The 27591-nt window shown below is 33.1% G+C and overlaps 1 protein-coding gene across 1 annotated transcript; it reads left to right on the top strand.

Annotated features, from left to right (window-relative positions):
- Nucleotides 1-388: 388 nt before the first annotated feature.
- Nucleotides 389-27477, top strand: LOC131928191 (uncharacterized). The gene is made up of 33 exons (XM_059284134.1): nt 389-497; nt 1080-1223; nt 2739-2812; nt 2986-3038; nt 4792-4916; nt 6007-6228; nt 7216-7389; nt 7774-8016; nt 9693-9869; nt 10494-10670; nt 11040-11285; nt 11998-12219; nt 12740-12937; nt 13386-13675; nt 14642-14873; nt 15286-15447; nt 15654-15815; nt 16883-17111; nt 17498-17643; nt 18011-18163; nt 18274-18383; nt 18679-18808; nt 19604-19774; nt 20174-20344; nt 20673-20846; nt 21360-21566; nt 22119-22313; nt 23028-23093; nt 23429-23617; nt 24599-24706; nt 25043-25189; nt 25392-25476; nt 26257-27477. The coding sequence occupies exons 1-33, from the start codon at nt 431-433 to the stop codon at nt 26411-26413; spliced, it is 5406 nt and encodes a 1801-aa protein (XP_059140117.1). The 5' UTR covers nt 389-430; the 3' UTR covers nt 26414-27477.
- Nucleotides 27478-27591: the final 114 nt, after the last annotated feature.

Here is a 27591-nt window from a genome sequence, read left to right on the forward strand (position 1 = left end):
AATCGAAAGTTTGAAGGGGGGGGGGTGCAAATCGAAAATTTGAAAGTTTGTCCCTGGGAAGGGTCTCTATGCCTCTGGGGGGGGGGGGGGGGTGACACCATTAAGTGCCGCACCGGGTGACACCCGACCTCGCTACGCCACTGCTAATCCTCTCAAATGTTACAATTAAGAACAAAGAAGAACAAAGTTACTTGATTCTTTAATATATATATATATATATATATATATATATATATATATATATATATATATATATATATATATATATGTAAAAAAACATTATATAGAATGTAATACTTGTAAATGTATTTTAATTGCCTAACCAAGTTCAAATGTTTTAATAAAATTAAGACTGGGTCAGTCGTACGCCCACAAGGCTGTTGTCGATGGCTATGTGAATGGAACATCCGTCCCTCACGGTACAGCTTGTATGGTTGACCCACAGTCAGGAACCTCTGAGATGTACAAGTGCTTGAACGGGCTCTGGACGTCCTACCGTGAGTTGTTTAAATTGTCTTTTAGGAATATGTTTTTTTAAAATAAATTCAGCAATATTACTTTGTCACAAGGTAGTCGTTTACAGCTAGTATTCGGCGTGAGCATACACCTGCTCACCTGGAAGTCTTGAGTTTCGATTCTGGCCTAGAGGCTGAAGAAATTTCCTGAACCCACCAAACTCTGATGGGCACCTGATTCAGGCTAGTGAAAACATGGCGACTCGACGTAGCGCTGACCACACTATCCAGGCTCATTAAAACAGATGAACTCAGCTTCTTTTGCCCCATGTGTCTTGACAGAAACAGAAGTAGATTATAATACACTCACACACAGTGTTTAAAAAAAACTAATCATTACGACTCCTTGAGGTTCCTTAAGGATAAAGTAATACAACAGTTTAACCATTTAAACGAAAAACAATTTGTTTTGTGTAATGAAGTATAATATTATCTCACTGTCTTATACCCAAATGTAAATAAACCCGTAACATTGACTAAATTTTTCAAGTAAAAAATAGACGTGTAAATGCATAGTCAAATCAAATTTTAGTATTAAATGAAACATTACTCCCCTTTGAACAGATATCCGTAATCGGAGGGAGGCAAACACCACAGCTCTTGTAAGGAGAGCCCGGGCCTCGTACTATGTCTATCAAACCTCGTGTAGAACTGTATGTGACTGTGGCTGGTGGCACCGCCGCTGTCATACACACTGCTGGACCAACCGTAAGTTGTCGTCTGGTCAGAGGCGTAGCGAGGGGGGGGGCGGGGGGTGCCGACCGCACCGGGTGACACCAATTAGAGGGGTTGACACCAAGGCAAAAAATAGCAAAATATATAGAGAAAAACTTGAGGGGGGTGCAAATCAAAAGTTTGAGGAGGGGGGTTGTAAATCGAAAATTTGAAAGTTCGTCCCCGAGAGGGGTCACTACGCCTCTGGGGGATGACACCATTAAGTGCCGCAGCGGGTGACACCCGACCTCGCTACGCCACTGCGTCTGGTTGATCAGAAGTTTAAACCTTTAGTAAAAAAACAAATTGTGTGCAGTTTATTTGGGAGTGGTGGGGTGATATTGCGAGAAGATTTTTATAATTTAGGTTCAACGTGTTCAAATTACACAAATTTCTATTTAAGGGGGGGGGGGGCTTTTCACCCACCTGAATAATTATATAAATAGGGGTGGGGGCGAAAAATTGATTGTTCCAAAAGGAGACCGGGAGAGGTCGCCAAGACTCATCAAGACATCATGGAACCTGGAAGGATGAGCAAAGAAAGACCCGAAGATACCTGGCGAAGGGTAAATTAAAAAAAAAAAAACTCCCTCCGCCTCGCCCTCGCTACGCCTCTGGTTAAAGGCGTATGCTTTACTGCCAGTTTTAAAAGGCGGAGAAAATCATTCCAGTATGTAGGATGACGATTCAATGTTACGTAACTAAACACTCCTTGGACATTTACTTACAGGATGTGACCCTATGAAAATATACCGCCTCCCCCCCCCCACAAGATGAAATGGAATTTATATAGAAAATATATATTTTTAACAGTCTCCGCCCCCCCCCCCCCCGAAAAAAGTCTGAAAGAAATTATTTAAGGCAGGGGTTCCCAACACCGTGCCCGCGGGCGACATGGCGCCCGCCGAACAATTCATATGTACCCGCCTCTCACTATTCGACAGAGACAGAATTTTTTTCATAAACATTATCGAAAGGTTGAAGGGGATGGAAATCGAAAGTTTGAGGAGGGGGGGGGGGGAGGGGGGTGCAAATCGAAAATTTGAGGAGGGGTGCAAATCGAAAGTTTGAGGGGGGGGGTGCAAATTGAAAATTTGAGGGGGGGGGGGGTGTGCAAATCGAAAGTTTTGTCCCCGGGTGACGGGAAGGGTCGCTACGCCTCTGGAAGGATTTTGTCGATTTAAAAAAGGGGGTGCCCGCCATCCTACCGATATTTTAGAATGTGCTCTAGAGTAAAAAAAGGTTGGGAACCCCTGATTTAAGGTGTTCGTTTGGATTAAGAGATAACTAGTTAAATGGCGCATAGCAGTTTGGTCCAAAATAAAAAAAGAAATTTCAAAAATGTAAATAAAGTACAATAAACTCTTAATTTAAATCAGAATGTAATACCAAAACAATGTTCGTGTCTGAGACGTATACTTAGCAATTAGAAAGTCGGTTTGTTTAAAATTAAATTGTTTTTAATATAAGTAAGACTATTATGTTTATGTATTACATTTTTATTTTCAGGATTTATTAATAACTACCCTACAATATATTGTCCTTCAATTCCTGATGTAACTGTAACTAACGCTGTATACGCTGTAAGTTATATGGAAAATAAAATTACATATCTTAATGCTATCTATTCAATCTTCAGTATTCTGTCAAGAATCCTATATATTACACACATTAGCCTATACATTTATATATATATATATATATATATATATATATATATATATATATATATATATATATATATATTGTATGACAGAGAGTTTATTGGTCTGATGCCACAGCTTACGATATAGAGGATGGTTATATAAGGTAAACATTCTTATTATATATTCTTATATATATATATATATATATATATATATATATATATATATATATATATATATTAAGTGTGACACAAGCCCTAACTTTGGGTACTGGTACACACGGGTGCGGGTACAGGTATACTTACATGTACACCTACATGTAGATAGTCATACGTACAGGAACAAGTAGGCACTACAAGTACATGTGCTTGAACGGGAACAGGCATGGGTCTAAATATGTGAACAGGGTCGAGATATGCGTACAGGGTCTAGATATGCGTACAGGGTCTAGATATGTGTACAGGGTCTAGATATGTGTACAGGGTCTAGATTTGTGTACAGGGTCTAGATATGTGTACATAGTATAGATATGCGTACAATGTCTAGATATGTGAACAAGGTCTAGATATGTGTACAAGGTCTAGATATGTAAACATGGTCTAGATATGTAAACATGGTCTAGATATGTGTACAGGGTCGAGATATGTGTACAGGGTCTAGATATGTGTACAGGGTCTCGATATGTGTACAGGGTCTAGACAAGTGTACATGGTCTAGATAAGTGCACAGGGTCTTGATATGTGTACAGTGTCTAGATATGTGTACAGGGTCTAGACAAGTGTACATGGTCTAGATAAGTGCACAGGGTCTTGATATGTGTACAGTGTCTAGATATGTGTACAGGGTATAGATATGTGTACAGGGTCTAGATATATCTACAGGGTCTAGATATGTGTACAGGGTCTAGATATATCTACATGGTCTAGATAAGTGCGCAGGGTCTTGATATGTGTACAGTGTCTAGATATGTGTACAGGGTCTAGATAAGTGCACAGGGTCTAGATATGTGTACATGGTCTAGATATGTGAACAGGGTCTAGATATATGTACAGGGTCTAGATATGTGAACACGGTCTAGATATGTGTACAGGGTCTAGACAAGTGTACATGGTCTAGATAAGTGCACAGGGTCTTGATATGTGTACAGTGTCTAGATATGTGTACAGGGTCTAGTTATGTGTACAGGGTCTAGACAAGTGTACATGGTCTAGATATGTGTACAGTGTCTAGATATGTGTACAGGGTCTAGATATGTGTACAGGGTCTAGATATGTGTACAGTGTCTAGATATGTGTACAGTGTCTAGATATGTGTACAGGGTCTAGATATGTGTACAGGGTCTAGACAAGTGTACATGGTATAGATATGTGTACAGTGTCTAGATATGTGTACAGGGTCTAGATATGTGTACAGGGTCTAGATATGTGTACAGTGTCTAGATATGTGTACAGTGTCTAGATATGTGTACAGGGTCTAGATATGTGTACAGTGTCTAGATATGTGTACAGTGTCTAGATATGTGTACAGTGTCTAGATATGTGTACAGTGTCTAGATATGTGTACAGGGTCTAGATATGTGTACAGGGTCTAGATATGTGTACATGTTCTAGATATGTGTCCAGCGTACAGTTACATGTACAAGTAGGTCCTGCAAGTAGGCCTAATGGTACATGAATGGGTCAGGTACAGTTAAATAAATACACAGGTTAAGTACAGACAGACGCACAAAATACAAAAAAAACAGGGGAATATCTTTTCAAATAGGAACAGATTCATGCAAATGTATGTTTACGTTTTAACATTAGTAAATCACTTCTTTAATCTTAATAGTTTTCAACTTGAAAAATGTTTTTATCTTTTATTTTTGATTAGATCAAGACCAAATTCTGAATGAAAAATGTTTTGTTTAATTACAGACCCCGACTGACCAGTTGGCCACGATCTGGGTCACTATTTTACCTAGGCACCTACATTGTCACGTATGAAGCCAAAGATCGATACGGCGCCACGGCCTATTGCACTTCCCGTTTCACTGTTTCATGTACGGCAATGTGTATTACAAATTAGGGCCCGTGCACATATTATGCTTCAAACCTGGGGCGGGGGGGGGGGGGGGTGCTTTGTTTAATTTGTTAAATAGCGTTATATCGGATTAAGTCTATCGCTCTACACCTACCGAAAAAAGGAAAATAATTTTTTTTTATTAAAATTAAAGATTTTATATACTTTTTTTTAGCATTGCCAGCACCCCAACCCCCACCCCCACGAAAAAGAAAAAAAAAATATATATTGAATAGAGAATTATAAACTTCAATTCTTAAAACATTGTCGGCACCCTCAAAAATCTTTGAAAATAGTTTCTCTTTGTGTTGTGTAATGTGTTCCCAATCCCGTAATCTTAGTTGTTAAGACAAAAATTAAACAATTTTGTAAAAAAAAAAAAACCCACTAAACATTGGTACCTAATTGTAGATGTAATGCATTTCTTTGTTGTAAATGTTGTTAAACATGTTCAATTTCCCCTGATTGTTGACACATACAAATTTTGAAAGTGCGGATCGAAGCTTACTTTGCGAGTAGCGCTACCATAAGACTACCAAATCCCCAATCCAGACATAAAATTAAAAGCAATACCTGGGGAAAAAACAACTCAAATGACGATAGCTTGAGGTGAGATAATATCGACCTTAGGAGGTCATACATTAAACACGTCCTGCTTTTTAAAACGATTTTTATCCTCCGCTCCCCCCAGCCCATTCACCATCTTCACATATAGTCACGAACAACCAGACCCCTTCCCCTAAAGTTGAGTGATACATCAGTCTACCACCCCCCCCTCTCAAAATCGTATTTTTTAAACAAATTTCAAACAACGATTCATATTTAAAATATTTACCGTGCTCTGTCAACGTTGAGCATTTTGAACGATATGTATAACAATTTACAAATATAATATTAAGAAACAACGGCTAAATAAAATTCATTTTCTAAAATTAGTTTTTAAAAAGAAATTCGCGGCGCCACAGTTTCGGAGCCTCCCCTTGCCCCTCGTCAGTTATCACAAGAGTCCGACAACCTCTACCTTAAAGAGTTTTAACAAATGTCAACTAATTGCTGTAGGTCTATTACAGATCGCCGATGCTACTACTACGACTCTTACGGAGTGGGTGTCTACTCCATCCCCAATGGATATGTCAGCTGTGCGAGCTACCCGTATCTTCGCTTTATTTTCTTCTACATCTACGGAGAATCCTGCACGTATAGCTGCTATCCTGGCTATATACTACAAGGTTCAAGCTCAATTTCATGTACCCTGAATGGGCGTTGGAGCGCTCTGAGGCCCAGCTGCGTGCGTAAGTATATTGGCATATATATATATATATATATATATATATATATATATATATATATATATATATATATATATATATATATATATATATATATATATATATATATATATATATATATATATATATATATATATTATGTGGTATGGGAATGACCTTAGGTATACAGGTAGGTCTAAACATGAATGAGTTATATGCTGAAAGAAATCAATTGTCAGTGGGGGGGGGGGGGGTCGGCGTGTTCAAACCCTCGGGCAGATGAGGCTCGTAAGCTGGGGACAAATCCAAAATCAAACAACTGCTGCCTACTGCCTTGTAGTTTGTTGTTGGTTGGCTATAGAAGCAAATCCAAAAAGAAAAGCAGGCTGAAATCGGAGTCAATGGCCTCAACCAGTTGACACGTATACTTAATTGTGTTGGAGGCGTGGTTGAGTCGGAAAAGCTCATGGTTGTTAAATTCGAAAAAGTCTCGAGTTCGAACCCTCTGGCAGATAAGGCTTGGTCCATTCCAACACTAAAATTTAACCTCGAGGAAGAAGAAGAATTATTGTCAGTGTATGATCATCGATCCGTCCACTTAATTGCAAAAGATACAATAATTGACTCACGTGATATTGTTTTGTGTCGCAAAGTTATGAATTTTATATAGCATGGGTGGGAAAGAAAAAAGTTAAATGTGATTTTTCTCCATAATTTTTCAAATATGTTTTCACTTTTCTAAATCTGGCGCACATACAATGATGACTATGTCGACAGTCTCTTTCTTGGAACTCTATGACCGATGTTATGTAAAGTAAAATAACTGCCAAATCAATGCCATCTCTCTAATGCCTCTCCAAAAATATTACAATCTGATGATGATTTTAGATCTAATAATTGTAGTTGACAAACTTAGACAATACTGTGGCTGAAGCTCAAACAATTACAGATATTTATATTATATTTGTTGAAATGTGTTTATGAAGTGTAAATTGTTATTTAATTTTTTAGCACGGCCTGTATGTCCAGCACTGAAAGCTGTTCCAAATGGACAGTGGTCAGCATACAGCATGACATCTGGCTCTGTGGCATACCTTTACTGTCGAGACGGCTACACAGTTGACGGCCCAAGCTACGTCACTTGTCTTTCAAATGGGGTATGGTCAGTGGCTGGTTCGTGTAGGGGTAAGTCTCTTGCTTCATCATCTTTTCCCATTCGTGCTAAAGACACATGGGACAGATAGAATAGAGTTCTTATGTTTGAATGACCTCGGTTTACGAAGGGATAGTGTGGTCAGAACTATGCCCAGCCGCGTTAGTTTCCCTAATGTGACTCAGATAGGCCAACTCATCAGAGCTGAATCGACTCAGTGACGTCCTACAAACTATAGACTTGAGCCAGGGATCTGAACTCAAGACTTTCAATATCGCAGTCATAAGCTCTACCATTCGAGCAAGTGTCTTGCTTATTCCTTTTTAAATAGACTATTATTGTACAAGTCTATCTTTTAGCCTTTAAATTCTTACATTAGCTTTAAGATAATTTGTTCTGTTGTTTTCGTGTTTCAGATATTCAGCCTCCTGTGTTAAAGTGCCCATCAACCATTACTGCCGTCTCCAAGCCTAAGAAGCAGCCTGTTTCTGTGTCATGGGGGAGCTGGACTGTCTCCGACAACTCCAACGAGTTTGTTACAGTCTCCAGCAGCGCTGTCTCAGGGCAGCTGTTTCCGGTTGGGCAGACGGTAGTGTCAGTGCAAGCCACGGATAGAAGCGGCAACATTGCCAGCTGTGCCTTTGTTGTTTACGTGACTCGTAAGTCAGTTGGAATACTCTTGTAGTGAGGCATGATGAAGGGTCAAGGGTTCCTTCAGGGGCATACTTAGAATTCTTTTTTTTTGGGGGGGGGGGGGGGAGGAGGGAGAGGGATGGACCCTGTTTAATGTATAGGCATATAATATCTGATTTTAGAAAAAAAACACAGGAAAAAAGTCTCAAGAAAAAAAGTCGCAAATATGTATTTGCATGGAATTTGTTACAACTGTTATCTATTATGCTAATCAACTTACGATTAATTAAATGTAATGTAATCATTTTACATATATATGCGTGGGATGTATACATATAGTAATATTTATAACACACATAAAATATTTTACTATAAAGTTTGTAGGTTTTAATTGTAATTCCGTTTTACATCAAAAATATAATAGAGTTAAATATAACGTTCGAAGAGAAAGCCGACACGGTACAAAGGCTGTGATAGACGCAAAACATTAACATCACACAATATGGACGGCAAAGCCGACTGAAGAGAAGCCGACCAAGATACAACCTACGGCAAAAACATATGCAAACACAATGATGAGCCTACATTGTTTTAATAATAATAATTACCCACCGTGTATTTAACTGAATATTTAACAAAAGTTGAGGCTGCTATGGACATTATCTTACAGTATTTTAACTGATATTGTTATAAACCATTATGCTTTCAAAGTTTACAAGTATGCACGTTAAAAAACACCCAAATTTTATAATTATCAACAATCAAATCAAAATATTTCTTTGAATATTTTTGTAACTTTTTTCTGTGACTTTATTTCTGACTTTATTTCTGTGAATTTTTTTTCCGTTCACAATATTTCCTATAGGACTTTTAATTGTATTTTATGCATTTATTTTTGAGGCTTTAAAACTATAAAATATTATTGTTTGTCCACTTTCGTAGAAAACAAAAACTTAATTTCTGTTCCTGTCTTATTGAACTAAAATAAGTTTTGTACATATTTATTTTTTAAATATAAATTGATGTATTTGTTAAGGAACTTTTCACGTGTTGTGTTAGTGTTACAATAATCAAAACCCTAATATTTAATATTATCCAATAGTAATTTATACTCTAACACTTTATATTAATAACTTAAGCCTATCTACTGGCAGAATAACAATAAATGTTTTCATTTGCCATTGCAAATAACCATTTAACAGCTATGTAAATAATTTAAAACATCACATAATGAATTTAAAAAAACAAACCAAAAGGCCTATGGGGTCATCCGTAAATGACGTCACGCTTTTTTTACGATTTTTACCTCCCCCCTCCCCTCCGTCACACGTCGTCACAAAAGCCAGACCCCCCCCCCCCCTAAAATGACGTCACACCTCAGCCTACAACCCCCATCCCCTCAAAATTGCTGATGCATTTTTCTTAAAACATCAATATTTTTCCAAAATCTTGTCAGAACTCCGTCAACATAGAGTATTTTGATCAACTCCTATTACAATTTATTAAAACAGTTTTCTAAAACGCAAAATAACGGCTAAAATTCGTTTTCTAAAATTGCTTTTATATAATGCAAAAGTCTGACGTCCAACCATCTGAACCCCCCTCCCCTCCCCCTCATCACACACCGTCACAAAATTACGTACCAATACGAGTGTGACGTCATTTATGGACGACCCCTATAACCCCTATTCAATGTTTTCAGTCAACACCTGTCCAGCCGTCAGTGTACCCGACCAGGCCAAGGTCAGTTGTAGCCATGACAACGCTGTCGGGTCAGATTGTGTGTTCTCCTGCGCCGAAGGTTTTCAGTTGACTGGAGCGACGGCTCTAAGCTGTCTTGAGACAGGGAAATGGGAGAACAAGACAACAAGCTGCCAAAGTAATTTTTTTTTTAAAACTGTCGACTAGCATTCACGATTTCTTAACATCATTTTCTAAAACAAAGTTAAAAGCAACAGATCATATTGAATAATAAGTAGTTTTAATTGGGCATGAACTATTAGTCTATTAGTATAGTATAAAGGTCTATATTTGTTGCATAGATAGTATAGGGCAGTAATAGGCCTAATATTAATGGTAAAGCTCATGGTTGCCAAACCGAAAAAGTCTCGAGTTCAAACCCTCGGGCAGATGAGGCTCATTAGCTGGGGACAGCCACTCTTCTAGGACAGACAACTCCAAAATCAAACAACTGTTGCCTTGTAGTTTGTTCTTGGTTGGTCAAAGGCTATAAAAGTAAATCCAAAAAGAAAAGCAGGCTGAAATTTGAGTCAATGGCATCAATGACGCATAACCAGTTGACTAGTATACTTAATTGTGTTGGAGCAGAACCCTTCGAATACTAAAATTCGGTGTACCTTTGTGGAAATTTCCAGTATGTGATTTCATAATGGACAGTCCAATAGATTATAGTACATCTATTGTTGCTAAGAAATCAAAGCTAGGTTTTGTAATATTCTTAAACTTCACATAATTTATAGAGTATGTATTAACAATTTTCAAGGAGCTTTGTGTAGCAAGCCCCCAGCTGTATTGAATGGTGAGGTCAACTGCCCAAACAACACGTACACATTTGGGGTCATTTGTCCAGTCACTTGCTACAGAGGATACCAGATTCAGGGTAGTACATCTGTCGTATGTCTGTCAAATACAACATGGACTTCACCTGGCTCATGTCGAGGTATACTTATGTATTCAAGAATATAATTTTTCTACAGAATAAACTAGTAAAGAAAATTAGATCTATATATGCAGCAAAAATAATAATTAGAAAAAAAAAGCTATTATTTATTTGGTGAAAAGTCCATAATTAATTATGAAGATAGGTTTTGATTCTGTAGACCTTAAATAATAATTGTTTTTCTTTTACTATACATAAATAGAAATTAAAATCTTTTAAATTGTATTATAAAAATATAATTTGTTTTTAAGACTGATATTGGCAATAAAAAATAATAATACATTTATAAAACACTATATTCCAAAACAATAAAACCTAAAGTTAAAACAGTAATTTAAAAAGTGAAGCATTTTTTTCGTTCAATTACAGATATTGAACCTCCGACCATCATAAGTTGTACCAACGTATCCGTATTTGCTGAACAGTTAGGGTACTCAACATATGTGTCTTTTACTGGGCTGGTTAAAGCAACTGATACCACAAATACAACAATTGATATTAGTTACCTCCCTGCTTCAAATACAGCCTTCAGTATAGGAACAACACAGGTCAAGGCTACAGTATCTGACCTTGCAGGGAATAGAGCATACTGTAATTTTACAGTAACTGTTACAGGTAGTTTAACAGTTCATAACATTTTATTTTTTAAATATTTTTTTTTAGATACCTATACTTCTAGCCAGAAAAAGATAAACAACTGTCTAAATTTGAATTATGACTTTATTTAGGCATATGTAGTGGGTTGATAACCTCCTGTAAATGTTGCATACCCTCAAAGTAAAAATAAGAAAGTACATTTCAATATTCTGATTTGACATGAAACATATATATATATATATATATATATATATATATATATATATATATATATATATATATATATATATATATATATATATATATATATATATATATATATATATATATATGTGTGTGTATATATATACATACATACATACATACATGCAGTGGCGTAGCGAGGTCGAGTGTCACCCGGTGCCGCACTTAATGGTGTCACCCACCCAGAGGCGTTGCGACTCTTCTCGGGGACAAACTTTCAATCTACGATTTGCACCCCCCCTCCCTCGAACTTTCGATTTGCACCCCCCCCCCCTCGACCCTCGAACTTTCGATTTGCAACCCCTCCTCAAATTTTTCTCTATATATTTTTACTATTTTTTGCCTTGGTGTCACCCCCCTAAAGAGTGTCACCTGGTGCGGTTCTCACCCCCGCCCCCTCGTTACGCCTCTGCATACATGCATACAATATATTTATGTTCTTCACCTGTGTTTATTAAAATATAAACTGTTAATTACTTATTTTTAGCCCTACTGTGCCAGAATCCAGCTTACAGTGGTCTGGAAGAAAATGGGACATCTTTAATGGTCTTCAACTGCCCACAAGGTTATGTGTATGGTGCCACATGCAACATAACATGCAGCAACGGCAATGCTGTAACTGGAAGCCCAAGCATTTTCTGCAGGAAAAATGAAACTTTACCTGGGACAGGATACTGGGACTATGGAAATGCTAAACCTGTTTGTGATTGTGTGTAAATTTATTACTTAACACATTAACATATTTATACTGTTGTGAAACAGTTTTAATTTTGGGACAAGACATGAGAAAATATGTATCATATAGATTAAACTTACACTATAACACGTCTTATGGTACATGTTAGTTTTTTTAAGTCATTAAATTAACACTCTTATTAATGTTATTATCATTTCAAATCTTGACACTTAGGCTTAATGGAAGTTCGATTGAAATTTCAATCATCATTTATCAATCAAAAAAGATCCACAATGATCTAGACTCTAGACATTGTGTAAACTGAATTTTACTTAGACATTTTTTTTAATAATAAGCATGAAATATGAAATCATACTACATAAAGCAGTTTAAAACATAATTAATTAATATTCTGACCAGAGAGTAAGTTTGTCTTTATTGTCATGGATATTATTTTCAAAGTTGTTTTCGTTCTGCCTTAGAACTATAATTTGTTTAAAAATTAACAAGATATGCCTTTTTTTCAATATAAATGTTGTTTATAATATTCCAGCAAAATTCTGCAGCAAGCAAGAAGCTCCAACCTTTGGAGCTGTGGCTTGTGATGTCATCAACCAACAAGAAGTGTGTGCAGTACAGTGTAAACAGAACTACACACTTACTGCTGGCTCTCCTCAAAATGGTGTTTACGTTTGCTGGAGAAAAACTGGGGAGTGGCTTCCAAGTATTATTTTAAAAAGTACATGCATTGGTAAGTTTAATCATCTAAGTGTGGATTCTATTTTTCTAAAGTTTATTTTTATAAAAAATATTAAAATTTTAAAGTGATTAATCTAATGCTACCTGCATTTAAATCCTTCATTATCAGTTTAAAATTTAAAATGTGAATAATAATGAATAAAAGATTCAAAATTATGAAAATGATATAATTAAATATTATATAAAGTTACTATAAAAATCAGTAGGCTACATTCAATTAACTTTTTAAATCGTATTATTAACATTAAAAATTATATAATGGTATTCATAGCTTTTGGTCTATCCTGTTTTTAATTTAAACAATCTAATGGTTTGATGATACTGCTAAATTTATTTAAGTAGACACTCTTTATGTTTTTAAAAATAATGGTACAATGTGGAACTTTGAGAAACCAAGAGTAACATTTTTTTTTATACAATAAAAATATTTAATTTTTCAGCTTCATCAACTCCTTACATAGAGACAACACCAAACATCCAGTATTACTCAACTAGCTGTGCGACATCAACAGAAGAAATCAAGACCAAATTTTTCACCTTGATTCAAGGGTCGGATGTGTTTAAAGATGTGTGTACAACAGTAACCTGTAACATAACTGATGTCACAGTGACCTGTGGCTCAAGGAGTAGGCGGTCTGTGGATGATCAAATGATATACACATCATCCAGTAATACTTCAGCCTTAGACAGGGATATAAGGGATACCAGCACCGCAACCCACATGACAAAGGTAACATATTGTTAATTGAGTTATTATTAATTTATCTGATAAAATAAAAATACATTTTTTAATTATTTTGGTAGAATTATTATTAATTATTCATTTATCTAATATAATAATACATTTTTTTAGATTTTTTGTGGAATTTATTATTAATTATTAATTTATCTAATATAATAATAAATTTGTTTAGATTTTTTTGGTCTTATCAATGTTTAAGACTTTAAATTTAAAAATGTTAGGTGTATTATAAAATGAAAAGCAATCTCTTTTAGAGTTGATTAGACAAGTCTATCTGACAAGTTCTTTCAATGATGTTTCATTGTTTTGATCATTTTTATTGGACAATAGCTAAACTTTACACATTTATCTATTATTATTTATATAACTGATTTAGGTTTCTGAAATAATTAAGTTTAAAAAATCTCAGTAACTTAGCAAAATTGTACCATAATGGCAAATCAGTCAAACAAATGGTTAAATTTTTGACACATTTAAAAAGATTCCTCTTCAGTACTACTGATCCATTGGGCAGATCATGTAGTTCATATTTCTGCAATTTGGTATATGAAGGTATGATGTGTTCAGCCCTATGCCCAGCCGCCTTTACTTTTCCCTAATTTGAGTTAGGTACCCATCAGAGCTGGGTGGGCTCAGAGATGTTCAATTGACTCAGGTTCAAATTTGAGATTTTTGGGTTAGCAGTCTAGCACTCTGCAGCTCGGCTACTCCAACCCCTATCACAAGATATTACTCTTTCTTAAAATCTCAGAACATGTTGTTCTATATCATTTAATTCCCTGACCACTGTCTTTGATATCTTTGAGATTGTATTTTTTTTTGTTCTATGTGTTCATGAATTGTTTACAATTCTAAAAAATTTTCTTTTTGAAAAATAAAAAAAATTCTCCACAGAATTCATATTCTTTTAATGCATACCTTAAAATAAAGAGAACAATTTTTTGTTGCAACTAGGTTATGTTCAGAGTAAAGATAGCATATAAAGACCAAGGCAGTGCAGCAAAGACCTTATTGTTCTTTGATAACCTGATTTATGACTTGAACGTCAACCTTGACACAATGACAGCTTCTGGGACCTTCAACATCCCTGAAGCTGGAGAAACCAACCCTTACTCGTATGGCTTTGGGGATATGAACTTTGTCTGCCCAGAAAACACAGTTTTTATTTATCAGACTGCACTCTGTGGTAAGTCAATGCAGCCAGCATAAAATCTTCTTTTACCATAGTTAAGTAAACTAAAACATAAAATATAGTTAAATTAGAAGAAAATGTTCCATACTTCAGCACATGATACATTTTATACCTTACTGCAATAGATTATTAGTTACAATTAACAAGGAAATATTCTAAATAAGCTAACCATTTTACATCTCCTTTTATTAAAAACATAAAACTATAATTTCTCTTCTTATAAAATTGATATTAAGAAAAATTTCATAAAAATGTTCAATTACAAGCTAGAAAGAAAATTTACAACATGTTTACAAAGCCATAAAGAAAATTTAAATTTACAGCATATTTACAAAGCCATAAAGAAAATTTAAATTAACAACATATTTACAAAGTCATAAAAAAAATTTAAATTTACAACATTCAGCTGGTTGCGGCAAAGGCAATATATACAACAGAACTACCAAAACCTGCGCTGCTTGTCCAGCTGGTACCTACCAGCCTAATGATGCGGCCTCAGAATGCTTAAACTGTACGGCAGGCGCAACTACAACTAAAAGTAACTCAACATCAGCTAATGACTGCTTAGGTATGTTTGGAATTATTAGTCAATGTAGGTTATTTATAAATATAAATACCCATAAATGTACACAAAAGCAGTTATTATGAACTATCCTGCTTATGAACATACACATATATATTTATATATATATATATATATTGTGGTAGTATAGTATTTTCTATAGCATTGAATATTTAACCTGAATACAGCATACTTTTGTTAACCCTACACAGACGTGTGCGATGCAGGATCTTATTCATCCACTGGGCTCAAACCATGTGAAGTGTGTACAAGAGGTACATATCAACCTCTTGTGGGCAGGAAAGGGTGCGACACTTGCCCTTTTGGCATGTCAACCCTTGGCTCTGGATCAACTTCTAAAGCTGATTGCAAGTGTAAGAAACACTTTAATATTGATGAGATGAAATGTTTTGTAGCAAAGATCACAATTTCTAACCTAAAGATTTGATTTTGCTGTAAAGGTTATCTTTGAGCTCACTTATCTATGATGCATGCCTGTAAAAGTAGTGCCAAAATTAATATTTTGTCAGAGAATCAGATGAACTCTACATCACACCCCCCCCCCCCCCCCTTGGGTTAATTGGGAATCTTTTTGAATTTCTAACTTACATTGTGTATAGTAAATAAAAATATTCTGGAGCTTGCAAGCAATATTGCAATAAAAAATGTAAATTTAATTTTGAGGTAGTTTTCAAAATTGCTGGTTAAAATGATAGGGTGTTAGTAGTTACCTTGCCATCCTACTAAGACATAGGCCACAAGAAAAAACCTTCAGAGAAATCAATCCTAAGCTAGTTCCTACATCTCATTTTAGTGTGTATTCCTACAAGTCAAATCTTTTGGTTTTCTTGGCCTGCCTTTGTTTTTATCCACCCAGGTTAGGGCCTGTTTTTGTTTATTGTTGTTGGTGTCTGATGTGTGTGGCAAACTGTTCACCACCTTATGGGTTAAGAGAAGAACTTTTTGTTTATTTGGTTTGAAATTTAATACAAAGTTTAAATATTAAAATATTCCCTTTTCTGAAATCAATTTTAAAAAATCAATTGTTTTAGTTTGAAAATTGTTTGTTATCCAAAATGTGTTCAACTACATGATGTTATGTATTTATAAATTATATATGAAATACATGGTTCTTTTCTTTATGTTACTGCAATGATCTTATATTAGTCTATAAACCTACTGAATTCATTAACTACTTGACCCTTGTTTATTAGTATTTTACTTTTACCTTTTTTCCATTGTTATTTAAATTATTTTCAAATTCATATTTCTTGCTGATTTATAGACATTTTACCTTGAAAAGCAGATAATTCTTTTCTTAAAATTATAAAAAGTTTATTATTACATAATTTAGCCAGATCAAATGTGTAGTTTTTTATATTAACATTTTTATACTAGAATACATTTTTAGATAAAACATTATTGCATTTAATATTAACAGTTTATAGTGTTGTTCTGGGCAACACAAGCTTAGAAGTGGACATGGACAAAACCAATGGGCCAATAAAGAACTTTACCATGGTGTTTTGGGCTTACATACCCCAAGACCTTGTTGGCAACACCACTTCAACCTTTACATTAGCGTCAAATGTGGGAGGTGCTATGATAGGATGTAAAGATTTTCTGATTTCAATCGCATCAGAAGAACTTCCAATAAAACGAATAAAAAAGTAAGTTAATGATGAATTTTTAAAAAATATTTCCGATAATATATTAATGCCATTTCCTGTAGATAAAATAATCTTTGGATTACAAAAAAAAATTAAAAAATGAATTTTGTAATGAAGTGGTTGTAAAACCTACTTGTAAAATCTACATTTTTTGTATTAAAAAAGGATGAATTCTGTAATCACGTTTTGTGAACTTATTTGTGAAAAACTATTTCTATATGGCTAGTATTTAGCATAAATAAGAATAACAAGTCTAAAACACTGATATGTCCAGACACAATCCCTTATAACATGTCACAAAAAAATGATATCTCCCCAATCCTATATTTGTTATGAAATTTAAATAAACTTGTGTCTGTAACACAAAGTAAATCATGTATCCACAGGTCCTGGTACCATCTAGCTGTCACCCACTCTGGCAACAAAACATCTCTGTTTGTTGATGGTCAGTTGATTGAGCAGAAGACTACAGCTGGTCTGGTCAATTGCACAGACTTCAAGCTTCTCTTCACTCGTTCTGCCAGAATTCCTGGTTAGTAGGTCTATTCTTATTCAGTGTGTTTGTGTAATACCATTTTATTTTCTCCGTTTGTCTTTGTGTGAAGTATGTTTTTATTCTTTATATGGGCTTTTTATAATTTAGTCAGTATTTTAGCATATTTCAAAAACATTTTGTGTTTTTATTTCGATTATGGGCTTTTTAGTCAGTAGTTTAGCATATTTCAATGGATTTTTATGTTTTTATTCTTAATGTGGTTTTCTTATAATTTAGCCAGTATTTTAGCATATTTCAGTGAATTTTTTTTTTTTAAATTGTGTGCACATTTTATTAATATCTTAACAGTCTATTTTAGTAGCTTGTGGGTTTTTAAAAAAAAATAATTAATAATTTGTTTCAGAACTGACTGTTAGCGGAATGCAATTATCCAGAACAGAGTTGTCTCAAAGCAGTGTAACTTTATTTGCACACTCTTGTGGATTAATTTTGGATGGGAATATTTTCCTGGCTCCAGAAAATACAGCACCACTGTTGACTCCTTCTTTTTGTGATGGTAACCATCTTAATTAAAATTATTGATGATTATCAAATTACAAAATTTTGCCACTTTTATGCCCTATGTTCAACAGATAATAAAAAATGTATTTTGGCTTGAATTTCCAGACAACAATGTCTGCCTCACTAAGCCCTGTGGTGATCATGGCGTGTGCTCAGATTTAGCAAATGGGTTTAAGTGTGAGTGTGATGAGTTATGGACTGGAAACACTTGCCAGGTAATACAGATCAATTTCTGAGTTTACATTATTAAATGTGAAAATATAATGCAGCAAAACAGATTTTTTAGTTTGTTTGTAGTTTTTTTTTTTTTTTGCTACCTTGGTCTTATATGTCAGAAATCATTATTTAAATGAATTTTTAATTTAAATGTCTTTTTTCCACACATTTTAAAATTCTATGTGAAATCGACAAATAATTTAGGGCTTCTATTGCTTTTTAAAAATCTTTGCTTCAAGTTTAGTCTTTGCGTAAAATGGAAAATTTTTTAAATTTTATTTTTGTGTTGTTTAGATTCCACCAGATTTCTGTGTAGGAAATCTATGTCGCAATAAAACAGAGTGTGTGAGTCAAGTATTAAGTAAAAACTACACATGCAGCTGTCAGGAAGGTTATAAGGGACTTTTCTGTACAGACAAAATAGGTAGGCAAATATCTTTATAGTTTTAAGCTACAAATAAACTACATTTTATTGCAAATTAACACAAATATTTTCATTCAATGTCTGTTCTTAACATTCTGCTGATTCTCAGAAAAATAGCTTAAAATATTTGATGTCTAAAATTTTTGGGGTGTAAAATTTCTTTAGTAATCTCTAATTTACAAATGCCATTACAGAAATATAAGAAACAGTTCCACCCCCCCCCCCCTTCTCCTTTATGCATGCATCAATCCCACTTTTCACATGATAAAAGTATTCTGAAGCTTGCAAGCAATATTGTAATAAAAAAAGTAAATTTAATTTTGAGGTATTGTTTTAAAAATTGCTGATTTACAATGTAATATTCAAAACATAGAAAATAATGTTAATATTTAGTTTTTGAATTAGTAAAAAAGCTATTTTAATATGGGAGAAAAATTGCTATAAAAAAAATGCAAAATTCAGATACTGAAATGTTTATTGGGTCCTACATTGAGACCCTGTGTTTTTGTATTTTAATGTTTTCTGTGAAGAGAATTTATGTTAAAATAATTGTCCTTTTGTAATTTACAAATGGCTGTGATATTAGCTTTTTATTAATATTTTTTTTAACTGTATTCCAACATAGCTTTAACATCCCGTAAGGCTATATTTTGACCTAATGTAGAGAATTAGATTACTTTTTTAACAATATCCATAGTCCTTCCCATTTTAATTTTTATCAAAGGTAAGTTAAAAATGTAATCAAACGTGTAGCACAATTATAAAGGAAAATTTCTAAAATCTACTTTACGTTAGTAAATGGTGGATGGGCCAGTTGGACACAGTGGAGTGTATGTCCAGTTACCTGTGGTGGAGGGGTTACATCAAGGTACCGCACCTGCAACAACCCATCACCTGATCCCAGTGGTCTGCCATGCAGTGGTAATGCTAGTGAAACAAAAGCTTGCTATGAGGATCACTGTCCAGGTACTTGTAATCTTGTCCACAGAATGATTCACATTCAAGAACTTAAAGCTAGAAATATATACATAAATAATTCATTTAATGTAAAACATTATTTAATACAGAAAAAAAAAAAAACAAGCACTATTAGGAAATATGTATGTGTAATAAGAAAAAGAAGACTTCTGATTTTATACTTAAAAAAATATATTACATTACAGAATGTTATGACAATAAGAATTTGAAAATTGTAATTTTATTTGTTATATATTCAACAATTAAATTATGATATTTTGATAGCATTAGAAATGTTTTACAATAACTTAACAATCTGTTTTTAATTTTCTAAATCAAACTGCCTTACAATTCCTAATACAGCTTATAATGTGAACCTACAGATGTAAATATTTAGTTTTTGTTTAGTTAACGGTGGACTCAGTGCTTGGAGCGGCTGGTCATGTGATGTGGAGTGTGGCCAGGGAACAGCCTCTAGAACCCGCAGCTGCAACAATCCTGCTCCGTTGTACGGCGGTCTCAATTGTTCTGGCCAGCTTAATGAGACAAAAAGTTGTGACAACATAACAGCTTGTCCAAGTAAATAGAACTATTTGGTTTTAAAAATAATGTGGTGCTTACTTAACAGTTTGCCCTAATATAACATCTAATCAATTTGTATTAATGTGTTTGACAATCTAACACCTTTCAAAAGTAGATTTAAGCACATGAAAGACATCATTCATTTTAAAGTAAATAAAGCTCTAGATAAACCAATTATTTGTTTTCTATTTAAAATTAAAGTTTTTAAATTAATGAAATTTAAACCTACTTTGATTGAATTATTAAAGACTATATTTTTCAGAAGAATAGATAAATTCTTAATGTTATAAGAAAAGAATAAATAATGATCTATGTCTTATTTTAGTAAATGGAGGATTTGGGCCATGGTCAGACTGGTCAACTTGCACTAAGACATGTGGCACAGGTGTCACTACAAGGTACAGGAACTGTGACAGTCCAGAGCCACAATATGGTGGCAACAATTGCAGTGAAACAGGTTTTACTGAGAGCGCTCAGTGCAATAACAATACATGCCCTGGTAAGTTAATATTTTCTTTACTAGTTATCAAGGTATCCGTTTTCTACAAAACGTTAGAATAGATGTGTATGTAAATATTAATTAAAGCTTTCATATTATTTTTAGAGTTAGTAATTTAAAGAAAAAAAAAAGACCTGTTAAAAGATAGTTTCTAGTTATTAACTAGATAATGTTTTTGGAGTATATTTCTATTACCTACCTTACCTAAGATTAAAGTTTACATTTAAAAAAAAATATTGATTTTTGATAATATAAGCAAATTTTGTAATAGGGGAGGGGAGATCCTCTTTATAAAAACTAACATATATACTAAGGTAGAAAAAAATAAATGTAACCTATATCAGAAAGGTTAATGATCTTTTGAATTCTAGATAAAGCAGTACACAGTCTTGTTAGATAAAGTGTTTTATGTTACATTATGAAAGTCAGTTTAAATTATATACACATAAAAGCCTGTGTAGCTTCTAATTTTATCACCTATTACATTTTACCACTTGTTTTGTTCTTTCACAGTGTGCTCAAAGCTGTACAGGCAGACACACATGCAGGATATTGCATGTAAAACAAATACAACAACAGACATGACAGAATGCAAGATTGTATGCATAGCTGGTTATATCACAGACTTATCCATTGTGTACAAGTGTGGACGGCTTTCTAACTATACCTGGTCACACATCACACCTGAAAACCCTAGAGGTCTGCTGCCAGATTGCACAGGTAATTCAATGCCGTTTTGATGAGTAATGTTTTGTTGAATAAGCCTAATACAACAGTCACTAGTAATTCACTAAGGAAAATTTCAAAACAGAACATTACATTTTTTCACTTAACAATTAAAGTTGATTAAAGTGAAATAAGAATTATAAAAAATAACCCCTCAACCAAAAAAATGTAAATTTATGTAACAATAAAAATAACTTGAAAACACAAAACAAAATGAAAATTGGATATAAAAAGATCAATAGCTAGGTATAGTCAAGAAAAGACACCAAACATTTAGCCTTTTAAATAGCCTCTATAATTTAACTCTTTTAAGTTTGTGTATATCACTTTGAAAGCACTTTATTTTAACTTAACAAAGTGTGCATGATGTCTTAAGCTGAAAATAATTCTACCTTTAATTTGAAACATTTAAAAATACAAAAAATATTTAATCATGTAATATGATGCTTTAAATATCTTCCTTCGAGAAATAATTTTAAAAAAAAATTAACTAATTAAAAACATTTATTTTATTTATTTTCAACAAATTCACATCTAATATTTAAGCTGCGGTTTCTGTGACTGAGCGGAGCATAAGTCAAAATGCAGAAATTACAGCACCTACAAGCTCTGGGACAATTGAGACCCAAGTAGCAGAGAATATCAACAAAACCATCAATTCAAGTTGTACAACTTGTGAATTATCTGTAACTTCTAACACATCTAACACTTCCATATCTAGGAAAAAGAAGAGTACAACAGGTACTTATAATTACTTCAACCAGCTACAGTAATCCTTCTTCTTAAGGATGTTGCACTTTTATTTTAACAATCGTGGATAAAAGTGGTTTATTATTTTGTTATAAAGCTTTGCTTGAGTTTGAGGTGGGGGAAAGAAAGGTGGTAAAAAGCTATCTTATACATCACTGCCTTGGATTTTCTTTATTTTCATTTTTCTAAATTTTAGAAACTTTCATAAATTTTATAACTGTCAACTGATTTTTAAAAATAGTTAACACAACTGGCTTACGAATCCTATCATTTAACACACAATATGATCTTGTAGTAGTTCTACATCAAAATGTAGAACATAGTTAGATCAGGACTAGATTTAAAAAATCAAGACAAATTTTCATCTTTGTCTTGAAATCATATTATAATAATAACTTTACTAATGTACTTGATTAGATTAAAAAATACATTTAAATATAATATTGAAGAGCATGAGTAGCATTGATGAATATTTTTACTCAGGTTTTAACCTGTTTTACTGAATGAAAAAAATCATTATGCATATACTTCTGTTCCAATACCCCATCTCTAATTATTAAAGTTAAGAAAAAGTGTGTATAAACATTTAGCGCAGAAACATTACAAGCCTTCCTCTCATACATTCATTTAAAGTGTTCAGCATTTAACATGAAATTACAATTTTTCAAATAAAAAAGGCATAATTACATTTGTTTTCTTCTGCAGGTAAATTTATAATCAGCTACACTATGTATGTTCGATCACCTTTAATAGAATCCACAACAGCAACAGGTTAGTTATTACATAAAATTGTAGGCCAATAATTTAATACTGAAATTTAAACCTTGTAATGTTAACTAAAAGTTCTATATCCTCTTATAATTCATAGATATTTACCATTTTAGTTAAACTAAAAAAAAACAAAAAAAATAAATAAAATAATGGCATACTATAATGCGATTCATTTGAATCATCTTTGTATGTTATTATGAGACCAAATATTTTTCAACATTCTTTGGCAGGTTTAAAAATGGGCTTATAAAAAATATTGCATTAAAAATGGTCACTGATAATTTTCTAGAATAACTGATTTACATAAATAAAAATAAATTTACAATCAAACACAGATGACGAGACCGAACTAGTCAGGCAGAAACTTCTTGAATTTGAGCAAGTTGCTCAGCTGATCTACAATAACTCTGCCAACATCTTCACTGTTATGGTAGATGGCATTGAATATAGAGGAAAAGTAAACAGTACAGTTGCTGTGTCAGAAAAATGCCCAGAGGGCACTACTTTGCTTCTTGCAGTGTGTGGTTAGTCTTTTTAATACAATATACAGCTTTATAAATAAGTAGTAAGCTAAAGAATATTTTTTAATATTTAGATCATTTGATGACAGAGTTTTGCATTATTTTCTGGTCTATAGTATATTTAATCTCTTGGTAAAAATATTAGATTAAAAGGCAGCATAAAAACCAGTTGATAATTACTTAATAAGCAGAAGTCACCATATAGAATACACCAAAGGAAAGTTCTATTTCAAATTTACTAATGGAAACAGTTGATAAAATAATGATTACAATTATGAAGTTAATAAATAAGTATTTTATTAAAAATTGTGGAATTTTTAATAGCTCTGTAAATCCTACCTATTAGTGTGATTGAAATGGTTGATATGCTAAATTCTCATAATAATGATAAATATGTTTTAAAGTCAGCTGAAAGACAATCATTGTTTACATGTAAGTTAACTAAATAATGGGACATGCCCAATTAAAAGTAATATTTTTATAAGACCTTATTTATTGAGATGCTGACATATTGTTATGTTGATTATATCATCTTCTTAAAACTAATTAGTTAAATGCTGACTAAAGAGTTTAAGGTTTGGTTAGTGATAAATTAGGTTTAAACTTTAATTTTAAGGAACAGCAAGACTTTTACAATTTGATTTATATATATGTGTTTTATGGTTCCAGGAAAAATGTGCAATCAGAAAACTGTGCAACAGAAAAATACACAAATACAAATGAATGATACTAATACACTTTAATTTTGTCTTATTTCATGAATATATGTTTCATTATTCTACAGTGTAGCCTACATGTAGTCACTCAATTTAAGAAAAAAAATGTCCTTGTGCACTTTTTTTGTGCACTGTTTTCCCTAACTGTGTTTTAATCATTGAGCTAAGAATAAATGAGTTTTATTTTCTCACAGCTTGCACCATTTTCCTGTTACTGTGTTTTATTCATTGAGCTAAGAATAAATGACATATTTTTATTTTCTCACAGCATACTGTGTCCCTGGGAGTTACTGGAAAAATGACCAATGCCTGTTGTGTCCTATTGGGACATACCAGGAGCAGTTTGGGATGACCTACTGTGAATCTTGCCCAGCAGGTAGATCCCTAGACTGGATATTCTTTCTTATAATTATCTGATAAAATAATAGCTGAAACAATTAACATTTTAATATGCAAGTTTTTAAATAATCCCAAGAAACAGACCTTTAGTGCCAATGATATTATATCTAACTTTAGCATTACATTGTAGTCCCATCAGATAATTATGGTTTATCGAGAAACATTTTAAGATTTATTTGATGTTGCTTTATTTTTAAGAGAGCATGTTGTGTAGTATGACTGTGTAAGTTTAAAAGTAACCAGCTTTGTGCACATTTTAAAAAATTACTACCACAGCAAACATAATTTGTTTTTTTAAATTGTGTATGTTCAGGGACATCAACAGCTGGTCTGGGGTCTCAGTCTATCACTCACTGCGTTGATGATCCATCCATCTACTATGATTGTTCCTTAGGATACTGGGCTGATGATGAGAATGGGCCTTGCAAAGAGAAACAGGGCTTGCCAAATGAGAACTTAGGCTAGTATTTTGTTTCAAAATTTGTATAATAAATTTCAGGTAATTCTTTTTTTTTTAAAATACTTAAATGTAAAAAGAAATATCTAGCAAGTTTTGTTCAATACAATGTTAATTTACATTGTAATTATTATGACAAAGTGAATATTTGATTTAGCTGTGATTTAAATTTAAGTTTAAAAATTCTTTCCTTTTTTTCTAATAGGGTTAATTGTTGGCTCAACATTAGGTGGAACAGCAATAATAGTACTTTTAATCCTTGCATTTATGTTCCGTAAAGCAATTTTAAGGTAGGTCTAAAAGTAATATTACAACATTTAATATAAAGAAAATAATGTGGATCTTAGGGTTAGGGTTAAAAGATTTTTTAATGTGTAGCCATTTATGTTTTCAATCTTGGATAAATGTGTACCATTTAATTGGTTTTAGCTCTTTTTAAAAATTTTTTTTGCTTAGTTACCAAAAATATCAATTATATTCAATCTTTAGTAATGTCCAACAGAAATCAAACAGCCAGATTGTTATAACCATATTTATTTTATTAACATAGTACATGATTTTCTAAAGTATTTAATGGGCTTTTGAATAATTTTGAAACTATTCTCGGTTGAGTCCATAACTCTGATAGATACCTGCTTGAGTTGGGGATAGAAAAAGCAGTTGTAATAGTTATTTGTTTTGGCCTAAGTCATTATCCCCTTGTTAATTACCTACAACACTACTCTAGAGAAAATTACCGCCTGGGTAATTAATAATTAATTACAAGGGGGAGGGGTGACACCATGACATAACTAACTAAGTATAGAGAAAACAATGCTATATCTAACAATATTATTAACAGACACCCAGCATAGTGACACCACTGCCTATGCTATAAAGGCCTACAAAAAATCCTATTTTATAAACAAGAATAAAGACAAACAATAAAGAACTTACATTTTCTGAAGTGTTTTTTTTTTTTTTAATTTCTAACCCTAAACCCAAGCTGTAAATATATTTACTTAAATATGCATTTAAAATTACCATTTTTAACTATTTCAACTATCAAGTTTAAAAAAAAATATTTTCAGCAAATTTCAAACCCAGGTCATTCCAGACAAACCTCCTCCATACTCATTTCTAGAGCAACCTCCTCCCTACTTTGTCAAAAGACCATCAGAGGAAATACATCTAGATAAGTCTCCAAGACCTTTAACATCACAAGATGTTGTTTTAACTGACATCTAAAACATGTGGAATGTAATCATTAATGAATGCTTTGAACAAATGCTAATTTAAATTAGAATGAAACTGTTACATTAGGTTCAAACAATAATAGATTTAGAAAAAAAATTTTATAAGAGTTTTAGGATTGGGTTTATCAGCTTGAAAGCAATATCTAGTAATGAAAACAAAAAGATCTTACTGTATGCCGTTTTTTATTTGAGTAATTTTCACTAGGAAACAAAATTGATATTGTTACTGATCAAACAAAAATGCTGAACGTAAAATTATTATGAATTGTTACAAAATAACACTTGAGATTTTTAAAAATCCTTGTACACCACTTTTTAACAAACATTGTATTTACTTTTATTTTAATAGGCATATATCATCATAAACTATGTTTAAATCTTAAACTAAAGCTGTTTATACAGTAATGCCTTTTTAAAAAAAATTCCTATTGTAGAAAATGCTTACTTTGAAAACTCAATATTATCTAATTATTTACCCATACAATTCGTAAATATATTTAACTTCAAATAAACTTGAATGTTGATGTTGTTATTTAGCTTGACATGAATCATTAGTTCACTTTTTATGAATTTTTACCCTATATAATGAAATTGTTATAATTGTATTTTTAAACTTAGTTCAAAATTTACTTTCCAATAGTTGTAACCAAATTAGTTACTTAAAAACGTTTCGGGAACTGGCCCAAGGTGTTTTGCCAACAAAGTAAAGTCAGTCGAATATGTTACCCATAGGTTAGTTAGGCCTATATAGCTCACCTCGTCTCGCTAACGGCACATCGGCAGGTACATGAGAAATGTACTCACTAGTCTGTAATTTTTTAATCACCGACTTAAATTACTCTATTACTTTCTCCATTTTCTTCCTGGAAGAAACTCTGGTAATCCATCTAAGAGAGAAAACTCGAAAATCAAACAAATGCTACCTTGTAGTTTGTTCTTGTGAGCAAATCCAAAAAATTATATATATACGATCTGACCCGCGACGTAGTATACGCCATGTAGTTGTTTTATTTTCTGCTTATCAGCAATTCACAATTTGTGAATTCAACACTACCCCCTCCCCCCTCCCGCCCTCCCTTTCCACTCACCCCACCCGCCCATTAAAAGCAGCCGTTTACAGACAAAGAAAAGATCAATCAGAAATTGTTACCTCCCCTTCGTTTCAAATCG

The sequence above is a fragment of the Physella acuta genome, unplaced genomic scaffold (genome assembly GCF_028476545.2).
Source record: "Physella acuta isolate Inbredline_101_S28 unplaced genomic scaffold, ASM2847654v3 ptg001473l, whole genome shotgun sequence".
In the NCBI taxonomy this organism is placed as follows: Eukaryota; Metazoa; Mollusca; class Gastropoda; family Physidae; genus Physella; species Physella acuta.